General features: G+C 53.7%; 2 protein-coding genes across 2 annotated transcripts in view; both read right to left on the bottom strand.

Annotated features, from left to right (window-relative positions):
- Positions 1-16,077, bottom strand: part of LOC139260449 (uncharacterized) — a 54,004-nt gene that overhangs the window by 22,910 nt on the left and 15,017 nt on the right. Inside the window, exons 7-8 of the mRNA XM_070877012.1 lie at positions 13,622-13,927; positions 12,588-12,721 (exon numbers count right to left, since the gene is read on the bottom strand). Coding sequence (XP_070733113.1) covers positions 12,588-12,721; positions 13,622-13,927 — 440 coding nt within the window. The remainder of the gene's footprint in view (positions 1-12,587; positions 12,722-13,621; positions 13,928-16,077) is intronic.
- LOC139260409 (basic proline-rich protein-like) lies at positions 4,296-5,893 on the bottom strand (the record flags this gene model as incomplete). Its single annotated transcript, XM_070876981.1, has 1 exon — positions 4,296-5,893. A coding segment is annotated over one exon (1,104 nt), but the record flags the coding sequence as incomplete, so codon positions are not given.

Below are 16,077 nucleotides of genomic sequence, written 5' to 3'. Positions count from 1 at the left end.
ACCAAATCAAATTGTAGTTCACCAACAGCTACGAACAACCCGAAGAAGACACCACCAACTTTGAACTTCCAACACACACACACACACAAGTGGCAACTGACATCATGGTTGACCACGAAGCTGAACTCACCATTTCCCACCAGCCCGGCAAGGCCAGCTGCCCAGCAAAGAACCAACCAACTCACCCACATCCGCATTTGTACCGAGACAATCGACAAGGGAGCGAAAAGCCCCAGATCATCTCACCTTGTAAATAAGTGTACTATTGACTTCACGGGGGAGTGATATTATGTATTTAACCCCTTGTAACCCGTATCACAACACCACCAGAGGGCCTACGTGTTGGAGTCCCAAGGGATCACAGCATCCGTTCGGAGCACGGTATACAAGCAGGCCACCCACGAGGTACCTGCACTCTGGAGTCTTATTAAAGGAGCTAAGGTCACATTTGCTCATTGTACACAGTACTCAGTTTCATCCTTTATTGTGAATGTATCACCCTTTGCAATAAAGACCAAGATTCCATTGGCCTTCCTGATCACTTGCTTTACCTGCATACTAACCTTTTGTGTTTCATACACCAGGAGCCCCAGGTCTCGCTGCAGCACTTTGCAATTTTTCTCCATTTAAATAATAACTTGCTCTTCGATTTTTTTTCTGCCAAAGTGTATGATCTCACACTTTCCAACATTATACTCCATCTGCCAAATTTTTCCCCACTCACTAAACCTGTCTATGTCCTTTTGCAGGTTTTTTGTGTCCTCCTCACGCATTGCTTTCCCTCCCACCTTTGTATCATCAGTAAACTTGGCTACGTTACACTCGGTCATAAAAGATCCCATGGCACTATTTTGAACAAGAGCCAGGGAGTCCTCCCCGGTGTCCTGGGTCAATATTTGTCTCTTAACCAACATCAATAAAACACATTATCTGCTCATAATCCCCTCCGATAATGCGGTGCTCCCTCAGTACTGCCCCTCCAACAGAGTCAGTGCGGTTCTCCCCATCTCACTACCCATCCCCCCACCCCCCTGCCACCTTCCAGGGAGCTGATAATCAGGGAACCAGTTCCACCCTTCATACCTCGCTGAACTCGGTCCACACAATCAGCTTATAGGGAATGATCAGCCATGATCTTATTGAATGGTGGTGCAGGCTCGAAGGGCCGAATGGCCTGCTCCTGCACCTAATTTCTATGTTTCTATTTACCCATTCAACATATTTTGTGGTTCTAATGTTTTTATTTGAAACCCTCCTCGTTCTCAGAAAGCCGGTCTGTGAGCAGATATTTCTGCTGCTTGCTTGGATGCAGGTTTTACAAACTCAATGATCGACTTGCACTGAATTCCCGGGATGGACTGGTGGAATATTGTTCCTCCGCTCCGTGCAGTTTCTGCTCAGCTGTTTTTAGCCTTAAATAATTCGACGGAAATCTGTTGCCAAGCTTCCGAAACTTAACTCATGCAAAGTTTGAGAGATTTCCTTTTGAACAGAGGCTGTGTACGTGTATCTGTTTGGGTGAAAACACCATCACAGGTCAGGGCTATAACTGGAGCTGGAGCGCCGGGCCCTGGAACATCATGGGCGGAGGTGCGGCAAATGTGGGTAAAGGGCCCAGAAGAGCCGAGGGCCCAGGGGCAGCACGGGCCCAGCCCACACTGCGATATGTGGGCGCACTAGGTCAGTGCAGCAGAGCAGGTCTCCAGTCGTCCTGGTTAACCCTTGCCACTGGACCAAGACCTATCTCTGTCAAGCCCGTGTGGTGGCTGGTGTGCAACGGTGAACCACACGTTAAAACAATCCACATACAGGCATCTTCCACCCCCTCAACTGGAGTTCAGGACTGGAACATCGGGTCCTTCAGTGAAACATCTGTGAACTCTTGTGGAAGCAAGTCATCCTCATTCAATAGACAACCAATGATAATGACGGTTTATGTGAGCTAGACACAGATACAGAGAAATGAGAGATCAGCAGTGTCTTTCCTCATCCTAATTTGAGTTAATTAATTTTGAAAAAAAATATTGGGCTAGAAAGTCGTTTTTCGAAAACGGTATTTTTTTTGCCAAAATTACCGTTTTCAGTTCGCTTCCAGGCCGGAAATTCAACCTTTAATTTGCGCAGCGGTAAAAATCAGCATTGCACGAGGATTCACGCGCAGACCGCGATCCTCGCCAACTTTAGTCTGGGACCGATAGTGCTGCGAGAGAGGCCTTAGGAAAGAGGAAAAACACAAAAAATACATTGGGGGAAAAAAAATTCACAAAACATTCACAAAAGACACTATCGAATCGCAGAAAATGAATTAAAAAATAAAAACTTGTGTTATATATGTGGACTTGTATTTACTCTGTACAGCCACCAGAGGGCTCATCCCCTGGAGTCCCAAGGGATACCATAATCCCTTGGGAGCACAGGTATTTAAGGAGGCCTCACAGGTTGGAGAGGCACTCTGGAGACCTGCAATAAAAGACTAAAGTCACACTTTACTTTGAGCTCAATGTGTTCAGTCTGACTCTTTCTCTATACAAAACTTGAACAGACTGATTCCCGGGATGGCTGGACTGACATATGAGGAGAGACTGGATCAACTGGGCCTTTATATACTGGAGTTTAGAAAGATGAGAGGGGATCTCACAGAAACTAACAAGATTCTGGCGGGACTGGACAGGTTAGATGCAGGAAGAATGTTCCCGATGATGGGGATGTCGAGAACCAGGGGACATAGTGCGAGGATAAGGGGTAGGCCATTTAGGACTGAGATGAGGAGAAATTTCTTCACTCAGAGAGTTGTTAACCTGTGGAATTCTCTACCACAGAGAGTTGTTGATGCCAGTTCATTGGATATATTCAAGAGGGCATTAGATGTGGCCCTTACGGCTAAAGGGATCCAGGGGTATAGAGAGAAAGCAGGAAAGGGGTACTGAGGTGAATGATCAGCCATGATCTTATTGAATGATGGTGCAGACTCGAAGGGCCGAATGGCCTACTCCTGCACCTATTTTCTATGTTTCTATGACCTTTTTTGCCGGTCTGCTGGTAGGCTGCATGACAGATTTTACCGTCGGTATTCTGAGCGCACAATACACGTGCGGAGAGTGGCAAATTTTTGGCGAGAACGCTATTTCGGGACTTGCAGGGCGGTGCTGCTCTCCCCAGCGGTACGGGGAAAGAGCTGCCGCAAAACGTCACCGAATTTCCCGCCCACCGGGTTTCCGCTAAATACGGTGAAATAGCGCCAAAAATCCCAGTCGCACAGTCGGCGAATTATAAAACAAATTGAAAGCCTCTGATCTCACCAGGAAATCTGTTAACGTGCGAGGGCGAGTGTGGAGTCAATGCTCAGGGCTGGTCAGAGGTCGCGCGTGTGTGTCAGAGCTTGGGCAAACAGCAAGTGAGATGGTCGCAAGTATGAATGGAGAGTATCCCTTTATATTTACTAGAAGCTGATTGTGTGGACCGAGTTCAGCGAGGTATGAAGGGTGCAACCTGATGATCAGCTCCCTGGAGGGGGTGGGGCGGGGAGGGGGGTGGAGAGCGGGGAGGAGGTGCGGGGGAGAGCTGGGGGGGGGGAAAAGAGAGGAGAGCGGGGGAGGTCAGGGAAAGCAGGGGCTCGGGGGAGGGGGGAGCAGGGGGGTAGTGGAGAGCGAGGGGGGCGGAGGGGAGGGGAGAGCAGGAGGGGAGTGGACAGCGAGGGGGGCGGAGGGGAGGGGAGAGCAGGGGGGGAGTAGAGAGCGAGGGGGCGGAGGGGAGGGGAGAGCAGGGGGGCAGTGGAGAGCGAGGGGGGCGGAGGGGAGGGGAGAGCAGGGGGGCAGTGGAGAGCGAGGGGGGTGGAGGGGAGGGGAGAGCAGGGGGGCAGTGGAGAGCGAGGGGGGCGGAGGGGAGGGGAGAGCAGGGGGGTAGTGGAGAGCGAGGGGGGCGTAGGGGAGGGGAGAGCAGGAGAGGAGTGGACAGCGAGGGGGGCGGAGGGGAGGGGAGAGCAGGGGGGCAGTGGACAGCGAGGGGGGCGGAGGGGAGGGGGGAGCAGGGGGGTAGTGGAGAGCGAGGGGGGCGGAGGGGAGGGGAGAGCAGGAGAGGAGTGGACAGCGAGGGGGGCGGAGGGGAGGGGAGAGCAGGAGAGGAGTGGACAGCGAGGGGGGCGGAGGGGAGGGGAGAGCAGGAGAGGAGTGGACAGCGAGGGGGGCGGAGGGGAGGGGGGAGCAGGGGGGTAGTGGAGAGCGAGGGGGGCGGAGGGGAGGGGAGAGCAGGGGGAGAGGGGAAGAATACAAAAGCAAGGCGGCGGCTCGATGTTGAACATTATTTTATTATCAATGGTTATACATCTGTAAAAAAATGTGCAATATACAGATTCTATACAAAATAAGTCTGTACACAGATGATTAAAAAGTGCAAATGAACCTTGACCCCACGGGCTGAGTCAGTGTTGGGTTTGGGAGGATGAACACCAACTCTTGCAATCAGATCAATTGTTAAAAAGAACGACTTGCATTGACAAAGGGCGGGTCGGCCCACGCAAACACCAAAGCGTTTACAAACAATGAGTCACTCGGTCTTGGTCGTAAAATGGAGCAGCCATTTTGTGTATTTTTACACAGCACGTTCCCACAAACAGCAATGCGATGATCAGTGGTGATTGATGGTTCAGGGAGGAATGGTGGCCGAGGACTCCGGAGAACTGCCCTGCTCTTCAAATCGTGGCCGTGGGATCTTTGACATCCGTCTGAGGGGTGAAGAGCGGGGGCTTCGCACAGGACAGACCTGCACCGCCGTGTCTGCAAAGGCCATCGCCTCAAATCCTGGGGTTCGGGGAAAGGGAGCTTAACTGGGGGGCCCCGTGTGGGACTGAGCCCCGGGGAGGGGGGGGCCCAGTGTGGGACTGAGCACCGGGGAGGGGGGGGCCCAGTGTGGGACTGAGCACCGGGGAGGGGGGGGCCCAGTGTGGGACTGAGCACCGGGGAGGGGGGGCCCGTGTGGGACTGAGCCCCGGGGAGGGGGGGGCCCAGTGTGGGACTGAGCCCCGGGGAGGGGGGGGCCCAGTGTGGGACTGAGCACCGGGGAGGGGGGCCCCGTGTGGGACTGAGCCCCGGGGAGGGGGGGGCCCCGTGTGGGACTGAGCCCCGGGGAGGGGGGGGCCCCGTGTGGGACTGAGCCCCGGGGAGGGGGGGCCCAGTGTGGGTCTGAGCCCCGGGGGGTGTGGGACTGAGCCCCGGGGAGGGGGAGGGGGGCCCGGTGTGGGACTGAGCCCCGGGGAGGGGAGGCCCAGTGTGGGTCTGAGCCCCGGGGAGGGGAGGCCCAGTGTGGGTCTGAGCCCCGGGGAGGGGGAGGGGGGCCCGGTGTGGGGACTGAGTCCCGGGGAGGGGGGGCCCAGTGTGGGTCTGAGCCCTGGGGAGGGGGGGGCCCGGTGTGGGACTGAGCCCCGGGGAGGGGGAGGGAGGCCCGGTGTGGGACTGAGCCCCGGGGAGGGGGAGGGAGGCCCGGTGTGGGACTGAGCCCCGGGGAGGGGGAGGGAGGCCCGGTGTGGGACTGAGCCCCGGGGAGGGGGAGGGAGGCCCGGTGTGGGACTGAGCCCCGGGGAGGGGGAGGGAGGCCCGGTGAGGGACTGAGCCCCGGGGAGGGGGAGGGAGGCCCGGTGTGGGACTGAGCCCCGGGGAGGGGGAGGGAGGCCCGGTGTGGGACTGAGCCCCGGGGAGGGGGAGGGAGGCCCGGTGTGGGACTGAGCCCCGGGGAGGGGGAGGGAGGCCCGGTGTGGGACTGAGCCCCGGGGAGGGGGAGGGAGGCCCGGTGTGGGACTGAGCCCCGGGGAGGGGGAGGGAGGCCCGGTGTGGGACTGAGCCCCGGGGAGGGGGAGGGAGGCCCGGTGTGGGACTACCAGGTCAATCAAATGAATCAAAAGTGAGAATCAGCAACAGTGGAGCAGGAAGGATAGCACTGGGGCGGCCCTGTTTGAGCTCTATCGCACCGAGCCAAATAGTGACATGTCCCTTTATACACTTCATACATTGTCATGTTTTACTCAAATTACCCGGAAATCAAATAAATAAATTAAACCCTCCCCGAGCCTCAGCCCAGCTCAGTCAGTCCCAATACCCCGGCACGCACTCACCCCACAACCCCGCCCAGAGCACAAGGTCTGCACGTGCCTTTGGACGCACTGTTCCTCGTCCTCCCCTCACCATCCCCCCATCCCTCCCTCTGCGCGTCGCCCCATCACCAACCTCCCCCCCCCCCCCCCCCCCCATCCCTTCACGCTAGCCCCATCCCGCAAACTCCCCCCGCACGTTCCCAGCCCCTCCCCACCATCCTTGGACACTCCTTCCCTAACCGGAGGTCCTCCACCAGTCCGACCACCTTTTCCCGGTGATGCCGCCCATTCGATGATACTCCCGGGCTCTTGTACACCAGTTATGGAGATGCCTGCGTGAAAATCCCAGGGTGCAGTGAACGCTCAAGTGCTGAGGAGACGGCTCGCGGCACATTTCCCATGGTCACCCACCATCTTGTGACCGTCCCCCAACCATTACTCCGCACTGCAGAGATTAGACCCACCTCCGCTCCCCGAGCAACCGCTGTCATCAAACCAACCGTGGTCCCACCCAACCGCCCCAACATGGTATCCACCTCATTGCTGGCAAAAATAAATGTAAAAGGTTAGTGAAGACCAACGTAGGTCCTTTGCAGTCAAAATCAAGTGAATTTATAATGGGGAACAAAGAAATGGCAGACCAATCGAACAAATACTTTGGTCTGTCTTCACTAAGGAAGACACAAATTAACTTCCGGAAATACTAGGAGTTCGAGGGTCTAGCGAAAAGGAGGAACTGAAGGAAATCCTTATTACTCAGGAAATTGTGTTAGGGAAATTGATGGGATTGAAGGCCGATAAATCCCCGGAGCCTGATAGGCTGCATCCCAGAGTACTTAAGGAAGTGGCCCCAGAAATAGTGGATGCATTGGTGATCTTTTTCCAACATTCTATTGACTCTGGATCAGTTCCTATGGACTGGAGGGTAGCTAATGTAACGCCACTTTTTAAAAAAGGGAGAGAAAACAGGGAATTATAGACCGGTTAGCCTGACATCGGTGGTGGGGAAAATGTTGGAATCAATTATTAAAGATGAAATAGCAGTGCATTTGGAAAGCAGTGACAGGATCAGTCCAAGTCAGCATGGATTTATGAAAGGGAAATCATTCTTGTCAAATCTTCTAGAATTTTTTGAGGATGTAACTAGTAGAGTGGACAAGGGAGAACCAGTGGATGTGGTGTATTTGGACTTTCAAAAGGCTTTTGACAAGGTCCCACACAAGAGATTAGTGTGCAAAATTAAAGCACATGGTATTGGGGGTAATGTATTGACGTGGATAGAGAACTGATTGGCAGCAGAAAACAGTGACCAGTGGGGTGCCACAGGTTTCAGTGCTGGGACCCCAGCTATTTACAATATACATCAATGATTTAGATGAAGGAATTGAATGTAATATCTCCAAGTTTGCAGATGACACTAAGCTGGGTGGAGGATGCTAAGAGGCTGCAGGATGACTTGAACAGGTTAGGTGAGTGGGTAAATGCATGGCAGATGCAGTATAATGTGGATAAATGAGAGGTTATCCACTTTGGTGGTAAAAACAGGAAGACAGAATATTATCTGAATGGTGACAGATTAGGAAAAGGGGAGGTGCAATGAGACCTGGGTGTCATAGTACATCAGTCATTGAAGTTTGGCATGCAGGTACAGCAGGCGGTAAAGAAAGCAAATGGCATGTTGGTCTTCATAGCGAGGGGATTTGAGTATAGGAGCAGGGAGGTCTTACTGCAGTTGTACAGGGCCTTGGTGAAGCCACACCTGAAATATTGTGTTAGTTTTGGTCTCCTAATGTGAGGAAGGACGTTCTTGCTATTGAGGGAGTACAGCAAAGGTTCACCAGATTGATTCCCGGAATGGTAGGACTGACATATGAGGAGAGACTGGATCAGCTGGGCTTGTATCCACTGGAGTTTAGAAGAATTAGAGGGGATCTCATAGAAACATAACATTTTGACGGGATTGGACAGGTTAGAGACAGGAAGAATATCCCTGTTGCTGGGGAATTCCAGAACTAGGGATCACAGTCTAAGAATAAGGGGTAAGCCATTTAGGATCGAGATGAGGAGAAACTTCTTCACTCAGAGTGGTTAACCTGTGGAATTCTCTACTGCAGAAAGTTGTTGAGGCCACTTAATTAGATATATTTAAAAGGGAGTTAGATGTGACCCTTACGGCCAAAGGGATCAAGGAGTATGGAGAGAAAGCAGGAAAGGGGTACTGAGGTTAAATGATCAGCCATGATCTTATTGAATGGCGGTGCATGCTCGAAGGGCCGAATGGCCTGCTCCTGCACCTAATTTCTATGTTAATGGAACGATGGGATAGGGCTCGAGGGGCTGAATGGTCTCCTCCTGTTCCTGTGTAACAGGCTCGAGGGGCTGAATGGGCCTCCTCCTGTTCCTGTGACAGGGAGACTCCTTGGAATTGGAGGGTAGGGATAATGGGAATGTGCTCCCACTGGCAGGATGTGACCAGTGGTATCCCCAGGGATCAGTACTGGGGCCTCAGCTTCTCACTATATTTATAAATGAATTGGATGAAGGAATAGAGAGCTGGATATCCAAGTTTGCTGACAACACCAAGTTAGGAAATCATGTTTGACAAATCTAGTATTGTACAATGCAAAAGGGTTAATTAATAATCTTGTAGTAAAGATGCCCTTAGGGAAGAGTGACCATAATATGATAGAACTTTATATTAAATTCGAAAGTGCAGAGTCAACACAGATTTATGAAAGAGAAACGACGTTTGACGGATCTGTTAAGAGTTTTTTGAGGATGTAACGAGCAGGGTGGATAAGGGGGAGCCAGTGGATGTGGTGTATTTGGATTTTCAGAAGCCATTCGATAAGGTGCCACACAAGAGGTTATTGCACAAAATTAGGGCTCATGGGATTGTGGGTAATATACTAGCATGGATTGAGGATTGGTTAACGGACAGAAAACAGAGAGTAGGAATAAACGGTTCATTTTGGGGTTGGTAGGCTGTAACTGGTGGGGTGCCGCAAGGATCAGTGCTGGGGCCCCAGCTATTCACAATCTATATCAATGATTTGGATGAGGGGACCAAATGTAATATATCCAAGTTTGCTGATGATACAAAGCTAGATGGAAATGTAAGTTGTGAGGAGGATGCAAAAAGGCTTCAAGGGGATACAGACAGGCTCAGTGAGTGGGCAAAAACATGGCAAATGGAATATAATGTGGAGAACTGTGAAGTTATCCACTTTGGTAGGAAAAATAGAAAAGTAGAGTATTTTTAAATGGTGAGAGATTGGGAAATGTTGGTGTTCAGAGGGCCCTGGGTGTTCTTGTACACCAGTCACTGAAAGTTAACATTCAGGTACAGCAAGTGATTAAGAAAGCAAATGGTATGTTGGCCTTTATAATAAGAGGATTTGAGTAAAGATGACTTACTGCAATTATATTGGGCCCTAGTGAGACCGCACCTGGAGTATTGTGTACAGTTTGGGTCTCCTTACCTAAGGAAGGATAAACGCCAGAGAGTGAGTGCAACGAAGGTTCACCAGACTGATTCCTGGGATGGGGGGATTGTCCTATGAGGAGAGATTGAGCAGACTAGGCCGATATTCTCTAGAGTTTAGAAGAATGAGAGGTGATCTCATTGAAACATAGGGGTATGTTTACAAGGGGGTGACAGGGTATGTACAGGGAGGATGTTTCTCCCCCGCCCCCCCCCCCCCCCCCGGCTGGGGAATCGAGAACCAGGGGTCACAGTCTCAGAATAACAGCTCGGCCATTTAGGACTGCATATCATTGGATATATTCAAGAGGGAGTTAGATATGGCCCTTACGGCTAAGGGGATCGAGGGATATGGAGAGAAAGCAGGAAAGGGCTACTGAGGGAATGATCAGCCATGATCTTATTGAATGGTGGTGCAGGCTCATAGGGCCGAATGGCCTACTCCTGCACCTATTTTCTATGTTTCTACATAATGAGGAGAAATTTCTGCACAGAGGGTGGTGAATCTGAAGGGCTGTGGAGGCTCAGTCATTGACTATATTCAAGACAGTATCTTGAACTACAAGGGAGTCCAGGGTTAAGGGAAACAGGCAGGAAAGTGGAGTTGAGGTAGAAGATCAGCCATGATCTTATTAAATGGCGGAGCAGGCTCGAGGGACCGAATGGCTGACTCCTGCTTCTATTTCTTATGTTTTAGGTGGCGTGGTAAATAGTGTAGATGGGAGCAGAAAGTTGCAAAGGGACATTGATAGATTTAGTGACTCACGTTTACTTTTGCTAATCTCTTTTTACATACCTATAGAAACATAGAAAATAGGTGCAGGAGTAGGCCATTCGGCCCTTCGAGCCTGCACCACCATTCAATGAGTTCATGGCTGATCATTCCATCAGTACCCCTTTCCCGCTTTCTCTCCATACCTCTTGATCCCTTTAGCCGCAAGGGCTGTATCTAACTCCCTCTTGAATATATCCAATGAACTGGCTTCAACAACTCTCTGCGGCAGGGAATTCCACAGGTTAACAACTCTCTGAGTGAAGAAGTTTCTCCTCATCTCAGTCCTAAATGGCTTACCCTTTATCCTTAGATTATGTCCCCTGGTTCTCGTGTCTGGCATGCGAACAATGTGGCCTGCCCAGCGGAGCTGATCAAGTGTGGTGAATGCTTCGATGCTGGGGATGTTGGCCTGGGCGAGGACGCTAACGTTGGTGCGCCTGTCCTCCCAGGAGATTTGACGGATCTTGCGAAGACATCGTTGGTGATATTTCTCCAGCAACTCGAGGTGTCTGCTGTACACGGTCCATGTCTCTGAGCCATACAGGAGGGCGGGTATTACTACAGCCCTGTAGACCATGAGCTTGGTGGCAGTTTTGAGGGCCTGGTCTTGTCCATGATGCGTGGGCAATGCTATGGCAGATTGAGTTCAGTGTGGGGAAGTGTGAGGTCATCCACTTTAGACCAAAGACAGACAGATCAGGGCATTTTCTAACTGGTGAGAAGCTGGAAACGGTGGAGGAGCCGAGAGATTTAAGGGTCCAAGGACAGCAATCATTAAAAGCCAGTAGACAGCTACAAAAATAATTAATGAGGCTAATGGAACATTGGTCTTTATCACAAGAGGGCTGGAGTACAATGTAGTGGAGGTGATGCTAGTTTATATAAAGCTCTGGTCAGACCCCATCTGGAGTCATTGCATGCAGTTCTTGGCACTGCCCCTCAGGGAAAATATATGGCCCTTGGTGTGAGAGACGACTGCATTGCTTACCCAGAGACATCCCGGGAGTTAGAGACTGGGGGCTGTATCGCAGACCCAGACCGCTGTCCCCTGCCCCAGAAGTGAGGGTCTGTGGGCTGTATCACTGACCCAGACCCCTGTCCCGGGAATGAGACACGCTGCATTGCAGACCCCTGTCCCCTGCCCCGGGAGTGAGACACGCTGTATCGCAGACCCAGACCCCTGCCCCGGGAGTGAGACACGCTGTATTGCAGACCCAGACCCCTGTCCCGTCCCGGGAGTGAGACACGCTGTATCGCTGACCCCTGTCCCGGGAGTGAGACACGCTGTATTGCAGACCCAGACCCCTGCCCCGGGAGTGAGACACGCTGTATTGCAGACCCAGACCCCTGTCCCGTCCCGGGAGTGAGACACGCTGTATCGCTGACCCCTGTCCCGGGAGTGAGACACGCTGTATTGCAGACCCAGACCCCTGCCCCGGGAGTGAGACACGCTGTATCGCAGACCCAGACCCCTGCCCCGGGAGTGAGACACGCTGTATTGCAGACCCAGACCCGGGAGTGAGACACGCCGTATCGCAGACCCAGACCCCTGCCCCGGGAGTGAGACACGCTGTATCGCAGACCCAGACCCCTGCCCTGGGAGTGAGACACGCTGTATCGCAGACCCAGACCCCTGTCCTGTCCCGGGAGTGAGAGACTGTGGGCTGCCTGTAACCCTCATTCAGAACTCTGAGGGCTACAGAAACCAGAGTGGCTTGTTCACAAACATTCAATCATTGTCACCGTGATCGATTAAAAAAGGACGAAGTCCATCGGAACATGGTGGAGAATCATTCGACGGACCTCAACACCCAAGTACACAAACACCAATTTGATTGCGGCAAACTGAGTCAGAGACACACCAGCGAGCCATGCATTGCACAGTCCAACGTCAGTAATTAGCAGCGGGCACCGAACCAACCTCTGCCTCGATCCTGTGTCGCACATTGCAGGAGTATTACACCTTCAAAACAAGGAGTGAATTCAGTGAGCAAACCCGTCCTTATCCCCAGAGCCCCCCCCCCCCCCTCCTTTCCCCAGGGACTCCCCCCCACTTGCCCCACAGACCCACCTCTCCTTGCCCCAAACTCCCCCCACCTCTCCTTTCCCCGGAGACACCCCTCCTTTGCCCAGAGTCCATGTGGGATTAATCCATGGCGGACTCCCCCCTGCTCTGTGGTCCCCAGGCTGGGCAGTGGAGCCTGGGCCTGTCCTGCTCAGGCTGCCCGGAGGGAGGCTGCATTTACCTGGTGCATTTGCGGGGGTAGTTCGTCCTCCGATCCTTCCTCCGGCACAGTCTCAGGATGTCGCGGCGAGGTGCCCGCCTCTGTCCATCCCCCCATGGGCTGCCGCGAGGCCGGTCTCGGGAGCCCAGCCGAATCTGGAGACCGCAGGAGAAACAGAATAAAGGTGGTGGCAGGGAGATAACGCAGGTGGTGAGCAGGGACCCGGGGAAGCTGGCTCACACAGAGGGAGCCGAGAGCCTGGAATGCACGTGGTGGGGAGGTGGACATTCTCGCCCAGCTCGCATGGCCACATGATGGGGACAGGAACACTGCTCCTCTGGATAGGAGGGAGACAGCGCCCCAGGGTCGGGGTATTCGGGGGTTCAGTGCCCTGGGGTTGGGGTATTCGGGGGTCCAGTGTCCCGGGGTCAGGCTATTTGGGGGTCCAGTGCCCCGGGGTCGGGCTATTCGGGGGTCCAGTGCCCCAGGGTCAGGCTATTCGGGGGTCCAGTGCCCCAGGGTCGGGGTATTCGGGGGTCCACTGCCCCAGGGTCGGGGTATTCGGGGGTCCACTGCCCCGGGGTCGGGGTATTCGGGGGTCCAGTGCCCCGGGGTCGGGGTATTCGGGGGTCCAGTGCCCCGGGGTCGGGCTATTCGGGGGTCCAGTGCCCCAGGGTCGGGCTATTCGGGGGTCCAGTGCCCCAGGGTCGGGCTATTCGGGGGTCCAGTGCCCCAGGGTCGGGGTATTCGGGGGTCCACTGCCCCGGGGTCGGGGTATTCAGGGGTTCAGTGCCCCGGGGTCGGGGTATTCAGGGGTCCAGTGCCCCGGGGTCGGGGTATTCGGGGGTCCAGTGCCCCAGGGTCGGGGTATTCGGGGGTCCAGTGCCCCAGGGTCGGGCTATTCGGGGGTCCACTTCCCCAGGGTCGGGGTATTTGGGGGTCCAGTGCCCCAGGGTTTGGGTATTCCGGGGTAAGGGTGATGCCCTCCCTCCCCTATTCGGGGGTAAGGGTGATGCCCTCCTCCCCCCCCCCCCCCCCCGATGCCCCAGTCTCACCACTGATGCCCCCGTATCTCCTGTGGCTGGTGGGCAGAAGCCCAAGGGGATCGTCGCGGGGTTCGCTCGGTCTGCTGTCGGCGAGAGGATAGGTGGAGGATCGCGGGATGGCCGACGTCGACGGCCTCCTGGTCTCCGCCTCCTCCGCCCCACTCTCCCCGCTGTCGTCGCTGTCATGTCTGTGCCACACGTGGCGTGTGGGCTCTCCCTGCGTTTGCTGCTTGTGGAGCTGGAAGGAGATGAAGAATTAGTGAGGGTGGAGCTGCGAATCTCGGTGTACAACTGGATCAGTTCTGGGCCCCGCCCCTCAGGAAGGATTTATCGGCCTCTGAGGGGGAGCAGCGCAGATTCATAAGAAATAGGAACAGGGGTCGGCCATTCGGCCCCTCGAACCCTCGAGCCTGCTCCGCCATTCAATAAGATCATGGCTGATCTGATCATGCACGCAGCTCCATTTCCCTGCCCACTCCCCATTACTTTACTCCCTTATCACTCAAATATCTCTGTCTTAAATATATTCAATGACCCAGCCTCTACAGCTCTCTGGGGTAGAGAATGCCATAGATTTACAACCCTCAGAGAAGAAATTCCTCCTCATCTCAGTTTTAAATGGGCGGCCCCTTATTCTAAGACTATGCCCCTAGTTTTAGTTTCCCCTGAGTGGAAACATCCTCTCTGCATCCACCTTGTCGAGGCCCCCTCATTATCTTATATGTTTTGATAAAATCACCTCTCATTTTTCTGAACTCCAATGATTATAGGCCCAAGTCACTCAACCTACCTTAAGTCAACTCCCTCATCTCCGGAATCAACCGAGTGAACTTTCTCTGAACTGCCTCCAATGCAAGTACATCCTTCCATAAATATGGAGACCAAAACTGTACGCAGTACTCCAGGTGTGGCCTCACCAATACCCTGTACAGTTGTAGCAGGACTTCTCTGCTTTTATACTCTATCGCCCTTGCAATAAAGGCCAACATTCCATTTGCCTTCCTGATTACTTTGCTGTACCTGCATACTCACTTTTTGTTTCATGTACAAGGACCCCCAGGTCCCTCTGTACTGCAGCACTTAGCAATTTTTCTCCATTTAAACTATAATTTGCTCTTCCAGTTTTCCTGCCAAAGTGGATAACCTCACATTTTCCCACATTATACTCCATTTGCCAAATTTTTGCCCACTCACTTAGCCTGTCTACATCCCTTTGCAGATTTTTTGTTCCTCCTCACAATTTGCTTTCCCACCCATCTTTGTATCATCAGCAAACTTGGCTACATTACACTCGGTCCCTTCATCCAAGTCATTAATATAGATTGTAAATAGTTGAGGACCCAGCACCGATCCCTGTGGCACCCCACTAGTCACTGTTTGCCAACCGGAAAATGACCCATTTATCCCGACTCTCTGTTTTCTGTTAGTTAGCCAATCCTCTATCCATGCTATATATTACCCCGGACCCCGTGAACTTTTATCTTGTGCAGTAACCTTTTATGTGGCACCTTATTGAATGCCTTCTGGAAATCCAAATACACCACATCCACTGGTTCCCCCTTATCCACCCTGCTTGTTACATCCTCAAAGAACTCCAGCAAATTTGTCAAACATGATTTCCCTTTCATAAAACCATGCTGACTCTGCTTGGGTTGAATTATGCTTTTCCATATGTCCCGCTACTGCTTCCTTAATAATGGACTCCAACTTTTTCCCAACGACAGATATTAGGCTAACTGGTCTATAGTTTCCTGCTTTTTGTCTGCCTCCTTTTTTAAATAGGTTGAAGGACTTTAGAAAGGAAAGGGAGGCTGGAGATGGAGCTGTTGTTTGCAAGGATGGAGGGGTCGAGGGTTGGTTTTTAGAGTGGGGCGACGATGGCAGATGTCAAAGAGAGGGAACCATTAACAATATCAGCTAGCATGGGGCCAGGAAGGGAAGTTGGGTGGCCGGTGGTTTGGTGGGATTCGGGTCAAGGGAGCAGGAGGAGGGTGTTATGATGAGCTCGGAGAGGGTATTCTGGGAGAAATGCTGATTCAGGACAATTGAGGGGGGGGGGGGGGGCGCAAGACAGAGGGGGGTGTGAGAGACGGACGGACGGACAGGGTGGGGGGTGTGGATGAACGGAGACGTGGGAAGGGGGAAGACGGCTGGGAGGGGGGTGGGGGGAGAGAGAGGGGCGGGGGGGGGCGAGAGAGGGGCGGGGGGGGGGAAAGAGAGAGGGCGGGGGGGGGGAAAGAGAGAGGTCGGGGGGGGGAAAGAGAGAGGGCGGGGGGGGGAGAGAGAGGGGCGGGGGGGGAGAGGAGGGGGGCGGGGGAGAGAGAGGGGCGGGGGGGAGAGGGGGCGGGGGGGGGAGAGAGAGGGGCGGGGGGGGGGGGAGACGAGAGGGGCGGGGGGGAGAGAGAGGGGTCGGGGGGTGGGGGCGAGAGCAGGGGGGGGCGGGGGGGTGACGAGAGGGGCGGGGG

The sequence above is a fragment of the Pristiophorus japonicus genome, chromosome 3, assembly GCF_044704955.1.
Source record: "Pristiophorus japonicus isolate sPriJap1 chromosome 3, sPriJap1.hap1, whole genome shotgun sequence".
NCBI lineage: Eukaryota > Metazoa > Chordata > Chondrichthyes > Pristiophoridae > Pristiophorus > Pristiophorus japonicus.
This window is presented reverse-complemented; position numbering and strand designations above follow the sequence as displayed.